Source organism: Ahaetulla prasina, chromosome 6 (assembly GCF_028640845.1).
Source record: "Ahaetulla prasina isolate Xishuangbanna chromosome 6, ASM2864084v1, whole genome shotgun sequence".
Classification (NCBI taxonomy): Eukaryota; Metazoa; Chordata; class Lepidosauria; order Squamata; family Colubridae; genus Ahaetulla; species Ahaetulla prasina.
In genome coordinates, this window is record NC_080544.1 from 7,416,753 (window position 1) to 7,433,649 (window position 16,897).

General features: G+C 43.5%; 1 protein-coding gene across 2 annotated transcripts in view; it reads left to right on the forward strand.

The window, feature by feature from the left end:
- The window catches only part of NDST2 (N-deacetylase and N-sulfotransferase 2), an 83,319-nt gene extending 69,357 nt beyond the window's left edge, over positions 1 to 13,962 (forward strand). For both annotated transcript variants that reach the window (XM_058188578.1, XM_058188577.1), the window contains 7 exons: positions 66 to 162; positions 1,607 to 1,730; positions 3,906 to 4,080; positions 4,189 to 4,359; positions 6,947 to 7,056; positions 10,379 to 10,481; positions 10,586 to 13,962. In XM_058188578.1, the coding sequence (XP_058044561.1) occupies positions 66 to 162; positions 1,607 to 1,730; positions 3,906 to 4,080; positions 4,189 to 4,359; positions 6,947 to 7,056; positions 10,379 to 10,481; positions 10,586 to 10,711 (906 nt within the window). In that variant the 3' untranslated portion in view covers positions 10,712 to 13,962. The remainder of the gene's footprint in view (positions 1 to 65; positions 163 to 1,606; positions 1,731 to 3,905; positions 4,081 to 4,188; positions 4,360 to 6,946; positions 7,057 to 10,378; positions 10,482 to 10,585) is intronic.
- The last annotated feature ends 2,935 nt before the right edge of the window (positions 13,963 to 16,897 follow it).

Consider the following 16,897-nt stretch of genomic DNA (forward strand, 5'->3'; position numbering starts at 1 on the left):
ACCTGATGTATATCAAGTTGTGTATTTCCTACATGATCTCATATTTGATGTCTTTCTTGACATAGAACCCTTGTGATGACAAGCGGCATAAGGATATCTGGTCAAAAGAGAAGACGTGTGACCGGCTTCCCAAATTCCTTATTATTGGTCCTCAAAAAACTGGTAACGTTTATCCCCAATGGCATTTATCATCTTGCTTAATAATTTGACAGTTGTATAATGCATAGTGAGTCTCCATTTTGTGATTTCAATCTTCATTTGTCAGCCTAGAACCCCATAAAGCCCAGGTAGAAAAGTTATGGCGCCTGAATGTCCCCAAACTCTGCCTTCTTATATCCCTCCCTGCTGGCCACGTAGACTGGGGCACTTGTTTTAGTTCAGCTGCCTCGTGGCAGGGGCCATTTTCCCTCTGCTGGTTTAAAGTTTAATGAGGATTTTACCGTATAGGGAAGGGCAATTGGTCTTGAGGGGCAAATCTAAGAGATTCCCTGCTCCTGTCGTGTCCCACTCCTCCGCTGACGGCTGGGTCAGGGAAATCCGAATCAGGCTTGCCTCTGCAGCTCTGCCCAAAGTCCTAGCAAAGTCCTCAGAGCAGGCAGGAGACCAGTAAGTGACTTCAGCAAGATAAGTTCGACTTTTGCCTGACTCAGAGACTGCCAGAAAGTAGATCCTTTATATAGGCCATGGGGTGTGGCTCCATGACTCAGCACTCATTAAGGCCTGCCCCTCCCTTCCTTCTGTTGCCTCCGCCTATCCAATCTTCTGATGCGAGGGTCACTCCAATCAGCTGTTGGGAATAAACCCTCCTCAGGCTCACCTGCTGTGGAGGAGGGGGAGGGGTCTAGCTGCTCCGTTTGCCTGGGCATGGAGTCAGGGCTGGGGCAGGGAGATGCTCCTTCTTCTGCAGTTTGTGTGGGCATGGAGCCAGGACTGGGGCCGGGAGGCATACATTCCTCAGTGTTCGGGAGCAGGTAAGAAGGCCCCGGCTGCTCTGAGGGCGGGCAAGACACAACAGCTCCTTTCAGACTTGTCAAACTGAGCTAAGGTAGATGTGTAACTCAATAAATGTGGGGATTAATCAATGTACAAAAAGAATTTTAAACTGGAAACCAGCATTCTTCACCCCTCCAGTATATTGGATAAGTGAAAAGAAATACAAGCAGTCCTTGATTTACAATCATTTGTTTAGTGGTTGTTCAGAGTTACAACAGCATTGAAAACAGGGGCTTATGATCAGTTCTTACAGCATCCCCAGGGTTATGCCATCAAAATGTAGGTGCATGGCATCTGGCATATATTTATGACACTGTCCCGGTGTCATGTGCTCATCATTTGTAATCTTCTCAGCTGGCTTCCAATCAATGGGGGAAGGCAGGTTCGCATAATGACTGCATGATTCACTGAACAACTCTGGCAAAAAAGGTAATAAAATGCGGTGCAACTCACTTAACAACTCGCTTAGATTGGAAATGTTGGGTTCAGTTGTTACCTTAAGTCAAGGACTACCTGTATTTGGAACCAGCAGATATTTCAGTTATTTATGGCCGAAGTAAACCCAACATAACCCTGCTGAAGCTCTTGTTTCCCTCTGATTTCTCTGTTGCAGGAACAACTGCTGTGCATTTCTTTCTCTCCATGCACCCAGCTGTAACTAGCAATTTCCCAAGCCCATCCACCTTTGAAGAGATCCAGTTCTTTAATGGACCCAACTATCACAAGGGAATTGATTGGTACGTGCTGGGATTCCTATTGAATTGTCTCTGAGAGCCTCTGGATCCTGCCTAGCTTGGACTTTCTAACCTTGGTCAAAAGGTTGGGCCAAGATTCTCCACATCCCGTTGCATTTCCATGATTCTCCCTTACACTAGCAGCTTATTCTTGTTCCAGCATTTAGCTGGCTGTATAAAACAATATTAACTTCAAATGTTATATAACAGTGCTAACTTTTAATTAGTCCAAGGATGCTTGTGCTAGCCACTGATTTGCCTTCATCATTTCTTTTTTAAAAATAATCTTATTAAACTTTTATTAAACAAAAATGAAAATAGTGGGAAAATGGGGAAAGGAAAAGAGAAAAGAAAGAAGTGTAGGGGAAAGGGGAAAAAAGAGAGCCTTGACTTCTGAATCTTTTTTAGTGCACTAGAATAAAACACTACATCCTCAACTTTTCACTTTAACATATTTAATATGTACTAGCCATTTCTATAATCTAATCAGCAAAGTTTCATTTTTTTCCATCTCAAGCACAAAAATTCAGAAGTGGCAACCGAGTAGAAACAAATCTGGATGTATTCTTTTCTTTGATCAGAGCAGTTGATTTAACCATCTGCATTTATAGATTGGTGTTTCTCAACCTTGATGACTTTAAGATGTGTGGATTTCAATTTCTAGGATTTCCCCAGTCAGATTGAGAAACACTGGAGTTATTGATCAAGACAGTCTTCAGAGCGGATAGCGTTTGTATCGTTCCCCATAAGGCAGACTTCACTGCATCCCAGGTTGATTCAGAATATCCAGCATGAGGGAGGCCAGAGGCCAGAACGATGCAAATGTCTTTTTTTTTTTTTTTCAAAAAGTTTTACAAAATTTTTTTTCCCCCTTTCCCCCCCTCCTCCCCCCTCCCTTCGCAACCCCCCTCCCCCCCCCCCGACTTCCCGGAACGAGCACAAGGTATAGTTAAAAATAAAACAAACATATGCTAAAAATTTTTCATCCCAACTTAATTATACACCTACAATCATCAATTCCTAACTTCCCCCAAAAGCAATCAAAAATAATACATCATAATCATTCAAAAACAGTCTGATAACTCTTAGTCTGATATCTACGTTGAATATAGTCAATCCATTTTTTCCATTCCTTTAAGTATCTTTCTTGCGTATTGTCTTTCAAAAAGGCTGATATCTTCGCCATCTCAGCCAAATTGGCAACTTTCAATATCCATTCTTCTATTGTTGGTACTTCTTTTTTCTTCCAATATTGTCCTATTAGTAATCTTGCTGCAGTTATTAGATTTAAAATCAATTTAGTCTCAATTACTGTACAATCCGTAATAATTCCCAACAAGAAAAATTGCGGCAGGAACTTTATCTTCTTTTTCAGAACATTTTGTAAAATCCACCAAATTTTTATCCAAAAGGCCTTTATGTCCTTACAAGTCCACCAAATGTGAAAATATGTAGCGTCATCACAATTACATCTCCAACATTTTGCTTGCATTTCTGGATACATACACGATAATTTTTTAGGATCTAGATGCCATCTATAAAACATTTTATAAAAATTTTCCTCAGATTCTGTGCTCATGTGAATTTAACATTTCTAACCCAAATTTTTTCCCACGTTTCCAATAATATTGGCTCCTGAAAATTTTGTGCCCACTTTATCATACAGTCCTTTACCAAGTCCCTTTCAGAATCTATTTCAAGTAACACATTATACAATCTCTTTATATGCTCCTTCTGCGTGTTTGGAAAAAATACTCTTATAAATTAAATTATAAGGTTCCTATATGGGCAAGTCCTAGACATACAGTAGAAAATATAAACATAGAACAGAATCAGGAAATGATTACATATAAAGATCTTTTGTATACTGAAAGAGGTAATTTGCAGTTAAAATCTCTGCAAGTATTAAGAGAGGAAGGGAAAAATTATACTTGGTTTCAATATGAGCAACTACGTGCTAGATGGAAGGGAGATCAGAAAATTGGTATAGAGCAGAACGAGGGAAATTTGGTAAAGCAAATTAGAAATCAGTCCCAGGAACGATGCAAATGTCTTGTGTGTGCTCTGTCAGTGCCTGCAAGATTCTTGTGTATAGTAAGAAATTTCTCAATTCTAATTAACTCCATCCCCATCATTATGATTCCCTTATATTTTTTCCTGATTTCCTCAACTTGACAGGTACATGGAATTCTTCCCCATTCCTTCTAATGCCAGCACAGACTTCATGTTTGAGAAAAGTGCCAATTACTTTGATACCGAGGTAGTCCCTAAACGAAGCGCGGCTCTTCTTCCACAGGCCAAAATCATTGCTGTCCTTATCAACCCTGCTGACCGAGCCTACTCTTGGTATCAGGTAACTCAGAAAGGCCAGACTGCATAGGTGGAAATTGTATGTCTTGGCTGCCTTTTGAATTGGGAAAAGCAGAATTTGATGCTCTTAATTCACTTTTCACACTTGCAGCATCAACGGGCTCACAATGACCCTCTGGCACTGAACTACACCTTTTACCAGACCATTTCTGCTGGGCCCCAGGCCCCTCAAGGGCTGCACAATCTACAGAGTCGTTGTCTGAATCCTGGATTATATTCAACACATCTGGAGAGATGGCTAACGTATTTTCCATCAGGGCAGGTACAACCATTTTTTTTTCCAAGATCTAGCTTACGTTTGAAGTCAATTTAAGTGAACCTTAAAACTGATACTGAGCAACCTTTTCAAAACGTATTAACATAACATATTAACGTAAGAGCACAAAAGTGCCTCCCGTTCCTGTCCTATTGTTCCCTTTCATTATATAAAAATTTTCGCTCAGATTCTGTGCCTGCGTGAATTTAACATTTCTAACCCAAATTTTTTCCCACGTTTCCAATAATATTGGCTCCTGAAAATTTTGTGCCCACTTTATCATACAGTCCTTTACCAAGTCCCTTTCAGAATCTATTTCAAGTAACACATTATACAATCTCTTTATATGCTCCTTCTGCGTGTTTGGAAAAAATACTCTTATAAATTAAATTATAAGGTTCCTATATGGGCAAGTCCTAGACATACAGTAGAAAATATAAACATAGAACAGAATCAGGAAATGATTACATATAAAGATCTTTTGTATACTGAAAGAGGTAATTTGCAGTTAAAATCTCTGCAAGTATTAAGAGAGGAAGGGAAAAATTATACTTGGTTTCAATATGAGCAACTACGTGCTAGATGGAAGGGAGATCAGAAAATTGGTATAGAGCAGAACGAGGGAAATTTGGTAAAGCAAATTAGAAATCAGTCCCAGGAACGATGCAAATGTCTTGTGTGTGCTCTGTCAGTGCCTGCAAGATTCTTGTGTATAGTAAGAAATTTCTCAATTCTAATTAACTCCATCCCCATCATTATGATTCCCTTATATTTTTTCCTGATTTCTCAACTTGACAGGTACATGGAATTCTTCCCCATTCCTTCTAATGCCAGCACAGACTTCATGTTTGAGAAAAGTGCCAATTACTTTGATACCGAGGTGGTCCCTAAGCAGCGGCTCTTCTTCCACAGGCCAAAATCACACTTGTGGGGTGCCTCAGGGTCGATTCTCTCGCCTACCCTGTTCAACATCTACATGAAGCCGCTGGGTGAGGTCATCAGTGGTTTCGGGGTGAGTTATCATCTGTACGCTGATGATACTCAGCTGTACTTTTCCACCCCGGACCACCCCAACGAAGCGGTCAAGTGCTGTCCCGTGCCTGGAAGCCGACGGGTCTGGATGGGGAGAAACAGACTCAAGCTCAATCCTCCAAGACGGAGTGGCTGTGGATGCCGGCATTCGGTACAGTCAGCTGCATCCGCAGCTGACTGTTGTGGGCGAGTTAGTGGCCCCTAAGGAGGTGGTTCGCAACTTGGGCGTCCTCCTGGATGGTCGGCTGTCCTTTGATGATCATCTGGCGGCCATCACCAGGAGGGCCTTTTACCAAGTTCGCTTGGTTCCCCAGTTGCGTCCCTTCCTTGACCGGGATGCCTTATGCACAGTCACTCACGCTCTGGTTACGTCTCGGCTGGATTATTGCAATGCTCTCTACATGGGGCTGCCCTTGAGGTGCACCCGGAGGCTGCAGTTAGTCCAGAATGCGGCTGCGCAAGTGGTAATGGGAGCCGCTCGTGGCTCCCACGTAACACCACTGCTCCGTAGTCTGCACTGGCTTCCTGTAGTCTTCGGTGCGCTTCAAGATCCTGGTTACCACCTTTAAAGCGCCCATGGCTTAGGACCCGGTACTTACGAGACCGCCTGCTGTTACCTTATGCCTCCCATCGACCAGACGCTCACAGAGAGGGCCTTCTCAGGGTGCCGTCCGCCAAACAATGTCGGCTGGCGGCCCCAGGAGTAGGGCCTTCTCTGTGGGAGCACCGACGCCTGGAACGAACTCCCCTGGCTTATGTCAAGTGCCTGATCTTTGGACCTTTCGTCGTGAGCTAAAAACATATTTATTCATTCAAGCAGGACTGGCATAAATAGTTGATTTTAAATTGGGGTTTTAGTAATATTTTTAATTTTTAAATTTTTTAAATTATCGGCCGTTTAGTAATAGTTCATTTTAAATTTTTAAATTTTTTAATTTTTAAATTTTTAAATTATTCCAGTCAGTGAGACTACAGCTAGTGGGGCACCTGAGGCTCCCTCCCCATGAAGAAATAAATAAATAAATAAATAAATAAATAAATAAATAAATAAATAAATAAATAAATAAATAAATAAATAAACAAACAAACAAACAAACAAACAAACAAACAAACAAACAAACTTCCAAAAAAGTTTTCATGTCACTCCTCCTGAAACGGCGAAGGGCTCTGAAATCATTGCAACTGTTCCAATGTAGGGAAGCCCAAAAATATCAGTAGTTGAAGCAGTTCAGTAAAAAGCCAAAATACTTTCAAGCTAGCGGGCAAGGTTGATCAACTGGTACCACCATTACTGCCATTACTACTAAAGGAACTTCTGCGTCTTCACATCTTTTTTCAACAAGCACAGCGTTGGCTCAATGGGCTTAATAAAGGCACAACACCAGACCCTGTGTTGGGGTTGTTACGTAAACCCAAATCTCCTTATTTACAATAGGACTTAGGTAAAAATGATTGAAGGTCGCAGTCTGGCAGGATTACAGATTGTACTAAAAATTTCTTTAATTGATGCAAAAGTCGGTTAGATTTACCAAAAACTTTGGCCATTTCACCTTCCATTTAGATTCTGGTAGTTGATGGACAGGAGTTTCGACACAGCCCCTCTCCTATTATGGACAGCATTCAACGGTTTCTGGGAATTACACCACTGCTCAACTACACACAAGCACTAAAGTAAGGATTCTCCATTTGCATGGAGGCACTTTTGTCTTGAAATCTTTGTAAAAACGTATACATTTGTGTGACAACAACTTATAAGCTAATTTCCCTGTATGATCTGATTTGAACACAGCACTTCTAAACCAACTAAGTATTAAATGAGGAGGTGGTCAGGTAATCCCTCCCCTTCCTTTCTCTAGATCAGTGATGGCTAACCTTTTTCGTCACTGTGTGCTGGCCTGCGTGCCGGAAATGGAATGCTAAACCATCCCGCCTGGACCACGCGGCCCTGCTGGCTTTTGCCGGTGCCAATACCCGGACGAGCAGTGGTCCATCGTGCATGCGTGAGCCGGCACCCGAACTTCCGGTTTCTGGCACAGACATGCGCCCGATGAACAGCTGGCCATCATGCATGTGCACACGATAAACCTGGATGTTCGGGTGTCGTCTTGCGCATGCGGAATGGAACACCACTCTTCTGGGTTTTGCCGCTCCCCCACGCGCAACAGCCAGCTGACTGGCACGTGTGTGCACAGGAATGCGGAAGAGGAGCTAGCGAGGCCACACATTCCTTGCGGGATGATTCTGCATGCCGCTCTCCGGCACACGTTCCATAGATTCGCCAACACGGCTCCAGAGCCATAGAATTTCTGGTTTGTTTTATCACACTTCCCATTTCTACATAATGAGAAAGAGAGGATATGAAGCCCAGGAGCTTGTTAATTGCTCCCACTTCAGTCAGTCTTGGCTTGTTTGCCAAGGCCTGGCGGGGTAGACAACTCGCTGCCCTCTTTATAGTCCCATCAAACCAGATTCGATGGCATGGATGGTGGCAGTTAAACAACAACGTCTGAGCTTGTTGCCAACTTCTGGGGATTCCTTATCTCTGAATCAGGCTTCAGCGTACAGTTAAAGGGGACTTATAGAATAAAAATTATCATCCCTGTGATTACAGTCTTGAAAGGCATTTTTAGTCAGTGGCTGCATAGAGGAAGCTGGGAGTGGGCAGCTCTCAAGGCCAGTGGAGATGCTGTGGATTTTGAAAGGCTGGTCCGGAGAGGCTCTCTCCTCTCCTCCCAACGGCTGCCTTGGAGCTCTTGCCCGCAGAGCAGCAAATGGTGGGCGGGGGCTGGAAGGAGGGCCAGGCATAAAAAGGGGCTTTTGCAGAGAACAGAGAGTGAGCGGCATTGATCCTGCTGGCCCACCAGCCCATCCCCCCATTTCCCCATTTGGCCTTTTTCTTCCCTCTTAGGCACACACACACACACACACACCAACCTTATGTCAGCAAAGATTCTCAGTCATCCAAGTAGAGTTGTCTGCAACTTGAGTCATGGCAACTGGGCTTATTATTGGTTTGAGACGTTTTGCTGCCTGTCCAAGCAGCTTCTTCACTCTGAACAAATTGGTTAGGGTTAGGGGTCTCCAACCTTGGTCCCTTTAAGACTTGCGGACTTCAACTCCCAGAGTCCCTCAGCCAGCTTTGCTGGGAGTTGAAGTCCACAAGTCTTAAAAGAGCCAAGTTTGCAGACCCCTGGGTTAGGGGGATCTGAGTAGGCAGAAAGTCCTTGGTATGTACCAACTCCTAACATTCTTAGGGGCTTTCCAGCCCCAGGGTTTCTTTCCCAAATCACAGACTTGTTCTGACTTGGATGGGCAGCAAAACCTGTTGTGACGCCAGCCCCCGAACCTGGCCCCATGCCCGAAAGTGACTCCGAAAGTGAGGGGGAAGGGCCGGTAAGGCTTACCTGGGGAGCACCGATTCCTTTGGCTCAGCTCCAGGAGCCAGAACCAGACCAGTTGGAGGACGTAATGAGGCCGTCATCCCCAATTCCTCCTTTCCCCAGGCTACACCTTCAGACCCAGCTGATAATAATAATCAAGCTTGGCTTGACCCGCGCTTCAGAAGATTAGAGAGGTGGCACCATCAAAAGGAAGGGTGGGGCAGGAGCCCCACCGCACAGGATATATAAGGAGCTTTGGGACTGCTCTCACTCCATGGGAAGCAAAAGTTTAGCCGATCCTTTTCAAAAAGAGCTGAGAGTCTTGCTACGTGAATCATTTGTTTCAACTTTGGCAGGCAGCTGCAATTTCTCTGCCAGGACTGATAAGAGCCGTGAATCCACTGGCTGAAGGCCAGCTCGTTAATCCGAAGTGGGGAAGGAGACAGAACAAAACCAAGCAAATAAGTCCAGTTGCCACAGCTCAACTTCTAGACACACCGACACATTTATTTTTCAAGAATGCCTTTGGGGCTCAAGAGCAGGGGTCTCCAACCTTGGTCCCTTTAAGACTTGTGGACTTCAACTCCCAGAGTCCCTCAGCCAGCTTTGTCTTAAAGGGACCAAGGTTGGAGACCCCTGCTCAAGAGTTCTCTTATTTTGTCCCCTTATTTTGCAGCATGAGGTTCCCATTTGTTTTCATTCAAGTGAACAAAAAAAACAACAACAAGTTGGGCAGGCTAGCTGGCACCAAGGAAGGAGGTAGAAGCTACCCATCCTCTGGCTCCATAGGTGGCGATCCGGTTAGATCTCGCCGAGCTTCCTGCCAAAGGGGATGCCTTGCCTTGGGGAGCCCATCAGCTCTGCCAAGGACTCCCTCCCATACCAGATTCAGAGCATCCTTGACCCACGAGGATACAGATTATCCAGAGGGAGACAGAACCAGCCTGAAATAGAGTTTTCATTTTACTTCCTGTAATGTAAAGCTGGTGATGGCTTTTTTCTGAGAGATAACAGATCATTTTTGCGCACTGGAAGAAAAGGAAAATTAGGAAGGTATTTAGTTAACCTTTATAGCACTCTAGATCAGTGGTTCTCAACCTTTATAGTGCTGCGACCCCTTTAATACAATTCCCCACGATGTGGCGACCCCAACTGTAAAATTATTTTCGTTTTGAATTTATCGCGCCCGAAGCCGTCTTGGCTAGCGATCTGAACTGCTTGCGATTGCCTTGAGGACAGAGGCATTAAAGCGGAGACTCCTCCCCTATTAAGTTTATGGCGCCTGAAGCCAGATTAGGCTAGCGGTTGGGAGTGATTGCAGCTGGCTTGAGAGGGAGACATCAGAGCAAAGATTTCTCTCTTTTTTAATTCATCAAGCCTGAAGCCGAATTCGGCTAGCGATTTGAAGAGCCTGCAGCTGGCTTGTGGAGTCAACCATTGGTGCGCGATTCTTCGACTCGCAAGTATACTTCCCATATTTCCGATGGTCTTATTTCCCTGGCAAATCGTCATTCGACCTGCAACGGGGTCGCGACCCACAGGTTGAGAACCATTGTTCTAGATTAAAGCACAAGGTGTATAAGAGGATTGTATAAAGTAAGTTCCCCTTTCAGGTATGATGACGCAAAGGGATTTTGGTGCCAGCTGCTTGATGGAGGAAAGACTAAATGCCTGGGGAAGAGTAAAGGGAGAAAATATCCAGAGATGGATTCCTCGGTAAGCTACACAGAACCGCTGCATGTCTGTTCTAATTGAGAGGGGAACCAAGAGTTGTCGGTGGCCTTTCATTAACGGGTCCTCTCTTTTTGGGACCCCTGCAGTCCCGCATGTTCCTGGCAGATTTCTACCACGAGCACAACATTGAATTATCCAAGTTGCTGAATACGCTCAGGCAGCCTCTCCCCACCTGGCTCAGGGAGGAGCTGCAGAATTCGAGCTGGAGCTGAAGCCCGTATCTCCACGAGCAAGACTGCCAAACGAACTCAAGAGGGAGCCCTCGGGAAGGACACCTATGTGCGCGCACACACACACACATACACACACACACACCTCACTGCCAACTTTCTTTGAATCACCCAGAGAGGGAGGAGGAAGCGTGCCATCTGTGGGCGACCCATGCACCTTCAACTATTTATGGTTTGATGCAGCTGAGAGAAACCTTCAGACCATAATTGCACAAGACACTGTGCAGCAGTTGTCCACTGTTCCCAAATTCTATGGTAACTAACATAGGAATGTGTGTAGCCTGTAATTCCCAGATGCAAGGAAGCTGAAAGCAGTATCTCCCAAGGAGCAGAAGCATGCAGATGTGTAGGCTACTGTGACATTTCTTGTTAATGTCCAAAACGCTCAGGAAACTAGCAAGTGAATGTCTTACTATTTGCGACAGCTCTCTAATACGTATAGGGTGGTGTTTCCAAAGTTCTTAGTCATAGACATCAACTGGCATTTTCTCAATTCCATTTTAGTTATTTCATTGTTTCAACCCCAGGGGTCAGGGAAGCAAAATAGGTGACGTCACTAGAATGGTACAGACATTCTCAGATAGAAAGTGGTTTGTGACAAGTAAAAGATGGAGAGAAATCCAACGGGCTTTCTTCAGCCACTGCGAGAAACATATCTTCATCTGGGATGAAAAGTTGTCCTCTGATGCCCCGCTGCATGGATTTTTCTTCTGCATTTAGTTTTTAGTCGTCACCTTTCGTTCCTTTCTGAGCACAGATTGAGAGGAAACAGAATTGGTACAAAACTTGTCATTTTGCCTCAAGCGAGTCTCCGGTTTCCTTGTAGAATCGATTCCTGTTTTATCTTCTGCCTTGCTACCACGATCTCTTGGGAGTACAAAGCAGATTCTTGCCCATCTCTCAAACATGCCTTATGTACAGTGGCCCAGCAACTCCCAAGAAAACCAGTGCTGAGCTCACTGGAAATAACGCCGACTTAGCCAGGGAGACACCTTGGGGCAACATCTGTAACTTGGTGCGTTCATTCAACCAGGGAAGCAAGTGATTTCAACCAAGCTTTCGCATTGAGCCTTAGTTGTTGTGCATTTTTAATTGTGAATTTACCATTGTCTGTAAATATATAATATGGACTTTATAATATCTCATTCAATGTGTCCCCAAGCAGCGGGAAATGTTGTGTAACCAAAAATGTAACCCACCCACCTAAACCCCTGTGGCTGAAGAAAGAAAGGGAAAAAAAAGTGCTGTTCTTCCTGCACTGGATTCATGTCTATTGTCATTCACATTGAATGATACAAATAAATTCTTGGCTCTTGCAGCTGATCACAATGTCTAAATAAAAATTAGACATCCCATTTGGATCAATAAATGAACTGCTTTATTTCTTGTTAGACGTAGATGTTCAAGTTGTGCTAACCTTTTTCCTGACCGAATAGCACTGATTATACATGCAGCAATGAAGATCTCTCTACCCTGGGTTATAAGAACCTGACTTAGTTATTAAAATGAAACTAGAAAACAGTAACACTTAAGACTAGATAATCTCAAAAAAAAATCTGATCAATAATATAAGAAACTGTATTTTCTGGAGGAGAAACATGAGGCTAATTGGAAGGACTTTTAAGCCTGATTGGGATCTGGTAAGAGATTCAAAGCTTAAGGAACTACCGTGATGTCCATGTGAATTGCAAGGGAAGAAACTTCTAAACAAGGAGTGAAGTGGAAGGTCAAGGACGCATTAGAGGAGGAAAATACACACACTATTCAGCTCTAGTCCGTGAACGTAACAGGAGAAAAATTGGGTGTAAAACTTAGTCGCAAAAGAGGCCAAGCCTATATTGTGTTCAGCACTTAAGACCACAGACAGCTTCTTTGAAACATTTCAAAACCACACTTAAACAATGTAGGAGGCCTTTTCCTGGGATCGGGCTCCAGCTCCAGAGGGTGGCTGAGCATTTCTGAGAAAGGAGCTGGCTCTCTGAAAGAGCTGCGTGTCCTGAGGCCTTTTTGCCGTTCGCTCCAAGGCACCTCATAGCTCTTTTCAAGGGAATCAAAGACATTTCCAGAATGGCTAGTATAAATGTTAATTGGAATGCCCTAGTCAACTATAAGGGATAAGCTGATGATGAATATCACAAAGATAAATGATTTATATTTACTATTATTGTAAAAATAACAGGAGCTAGGAATTTTGAGTCTGTGCTAGACAGTTCCCCATATTTACAGCAGCAAATCATAACCTATATGCAAACAAACGTAGATTTCAGGGTTGGCAGAGGCCAAGCCCATTGTTGTGTCTGCGCCCCCTCCCCCCGAGCCGGGCCCCCTGCCAGAAAGTGACTCGGAAAGTGAGGGGGAAGGGCCATCAGGACTTACCTCTGGAGCACCGGCTTCCCTGGCTTAGCTTCAGGAGCCAGAGGCAGGCCAGATGGAGGAGATAATGAGGCCTCCGTCCCCTGACTCTTTCCCCCCCCCCAGGCCACGCCTCCAGACCCAGCTGATGGCAATCAGGCCTGGCTGGACCCTAGGTTTCGTAGGCAGGAGAGGCGGGAACAACAGAAGCAGGGGTGGGGAAGGCCTAGGAAGTGCTGAGTCATGGAGCCACACCCCACAGGATATAAAGGCAGCAAGAGCTGTGTGCCTCTTCGTAGTAGGCAAAATCAACCGCTTAAGTAGAGCTGAAGTACTGTTTGTTCCTGGGTGACTCATCAGCATCCAGGGAGATAACAGAGACACTTGGCAGACGCTCGCTAGTTTGCTGCCAGAGCTGATAGTGCCGGCTAATTAAGCCATCACTCGGACGGAGGCGAGGGGGGACAGAACACCCATCTCATTTTTAGATTCCACCATCGTGCTGCTTTTAGGAAGGTTTCTCCGTCGCTGAACCAGAACTGACTTGGAACACTTGACTTGCACTTTACAGTGACCTAGATCCTTCCTTCTGTACACATGTCTTCAAATGCCTGGAGAAAGTGCTGAGCGTTCTTCCAATGTTCGCATTCTATCATTCACGGAAAAAGCAGCTGCATTCAGACATACACAAATTCTAGTTCTGAGAACAGGATTTTTGTAATGGGATCTAAACAGAATAACTGCTTCAATAGTTACTGTTACAGGCAAACTATTTGTGATCTTTGGGCCTCAACTGATGACAAATAAAAAGCTCACCTGTAGGAGCCTGGTAGTCAGGTAGAACTCTAGAACCACAGCTCTGCTCTGGACTTGACATCTATGCAGTCATGCTTAATTATCATTAATGTGGTTAGTTTGGGTGAGAGACATTTTACAGACGTTCCTTGGAAATTTGGCAGAGCCAACTGGCAGTGTAAAAAAAGCAGATACCACTTACTATCTATTTAGACAAGTAATGAGGACAGCCTGAGAAATTTTCCCTATATAGGACAGTTTCAAGCCTTGAAGGGAAAGGATTGGGCCTATCTATGGAAAAGGATAGGCTTTACCAGAAAGTCAGGCAATACGTGGCAGAAACTTAATTCAGTACTGGATTTAAGGTTTTGTGGCAAACAAACATCTGCACAACATATAGGACAAAAGAGACATCTGTGTAAAGGATCATTTTATGGAGTCCTTGGTGCTCCCTGAGCTTGCTTGCTGAGATGCTTACAGATGTTTCTTTTACCCAGCTAGACATAGATGAGTGTAGGGTTTGGTCCTTATACAGTAGCTTGCCCTGCCGGTGTTGGTGGGAGTGTGATTTTCTCCACGATAGTTCCTAAATTATTGTTTTCTGCTTGCTTGATTGTTTGCCTGGTGTTAATTCCTGCTTATCTGGGTGTTGGCTGCTGGAAAGGATGGTCTGTTCATTTCTTCTTTAACATCTGCTTTATCTTATTGTATGTAAACCCCACGCTCACTAGCATTGATTGACTGCCTCGCCAGTTAATGAAATATCAGCAAGCAAACAACCAAACTCTGAGAGCAGCAAGGACTCCATAGGTCAACTGACATATGTTCTTTTCCACTGGTATAATTTTTATCTCTACACAAAATTAGATAAGAAAGATCCATTCATAAGGACCAACTGCCTAGTTGGCCAAGATACTGAAATCACCACTATTAGGAATGCCTCTTTCAGAGACATTTCAGAAGGCAAACTTACCTTCGGCTTGAAAAGCTTTGAATAAAGTTTTGTTAAAACTTCTAAGAGGCTACCTGAGGGTTTCGGAAGGAACACAAAGAAACAAATTGCAAATGCTTGCATAGATCTATTAAACGTTTGAGTGCAATAAAATTATGATCCCCTTATTTTTCCCCCTGGATTTTCTCAACTTGGTAGGTACATGGAATTCTTCCCCATTCCTTCTAATGCCAGCACAGACTTCATGTTTGAGAAAAGTGCCAATTTGATACTGGGGTAGTTCTCAATGAAGGACTCTTCTTCCATAGACCAAAATCATTACTGCCCTGATCATATCATGCCCTCTGATAGATGCCTGTGTAGATCTATTAATCGTTGGGTGCAATAAAATTGGGAACCAAATACTGGAACATAAATGCCCAATACAGCAGCCAAATATATTAAAGAATCAGACAAAACTTTGCCTTCAAGAACCATTAGAAATATTACAATATAGCAACTGTAAAATAATGGCTTAATAATCATTATACCATTTAATTGTAAGGAAACATGGTAGAACTTTTGAACATGGTCTTTTGGATAGATTGATCAAGGTGGTCATTATGCGGGAGAATGATCATATCTGGGTGTTGGGTTCCTAATCTAATGGGTTTTATACGATTTAAGCCTGGAAAAACCAGAAGGCGGTGATTCTATCACTGCCGTAGTCTATCTTCAGCAATCATGGTATACAAATACTAAATACTGGAATTTAAGGCAACAAAAAGGGCAACCAAGATCTGCTTCCTGTCCCGTAAGCTTCTTCAGCCTAATAACGTTTTATGTCAAACATGTACATAAGAAACTGTCAACTGTAATTGGGTTAATTTAGAGCACATTCTGTCAGATGAACAGAGTGATTAAAGCTGAATATTCCACTGCAGCTCCTGGCCAGAAAAAAATATTTGTCCAAGCCAAGATCTAGGATACTTTGGGGCTTATTTATTAACCAAGGTCTGTGTCATTTTTCTTTACGTCAAGTTCGTATTTGATCTCATTTCCAAAACAATGGAATAAAAACCACAATAGACCAAGACTTCTGTTAATGGACAAACTTAACAAGAATAAGGTATGTTGTAGTATGCAAGACCATTGAAAAAAATCCCTAGTGACAGCAATATTTTAGTCCCCTGTTTTCAGTTGGAATAGCAACCCTCTTGTGGCTGAAGAAAGTTCTTTAGCGTGCGTAAGTAGCCAGTAGCCATACTGCAATCAAAGAGCTAATGTTTCTGTCGTAATCATCAATCAGACCAAAATGAGCTCTAAGCACTCCAGCCACTTACTGCTCAAAGGAAGTACTTGAAATAAACTAGTCAAAATTAAGAACTTGGTGTTAGCAAAGTGGTCTAAAGTGCTTACCTGGCAACCAGAGGGTAGACAATAAGAGTAATTCAAAATCTTCAAATACATGCCAGTGCTTTCTCATAGCTCAAATGCAGCACAAACCAAAATGCACAAAAAATTCGTTTCAGTTGTATAACCCTTCCACCTTTGCCAGGGATAGTGCACACCCCAGCATTTAAAGCTTTATTTGGCTAAATGTGTTTATTCAAGCCCCTTTGTTAGGCTGGCAAGGTATTTAAATTAAATAACTGTCCTTAAATTCCAAACCGCAATAACATTAGACTATCCACATCCTCCCACTAGCAATAGCACTTAAGACTTATATACTGCTTCAGTGCTTCACAGCCTTCTACGTGATTTACAGTCAGTATACTGTCCCTAACAATCTGGATCCTCATTTTACCAACCTTGGAAGGATGGAAGGCAGTTTCAACCCTGAGCTGGTCAGACTCAAACAGCTGGCAGCCAGCAGAGTTAGTTAGAATACTGCATTCTAACCACTGCATCACCATGGCTGTCCTCAATGGCAAATGCCCCCCAAAATAAAAAAAATAGCTCACAGTACAAATTAAATTGCCTTTGTGGAGAAGTTGATGCTCAAGTCCTGTTTCTTTGAGATTTCTATAAAGACACAGGACCGGCTTTGTGACTCCCTACCTAGCAAAGTACCCAGCAATTCTGATTTA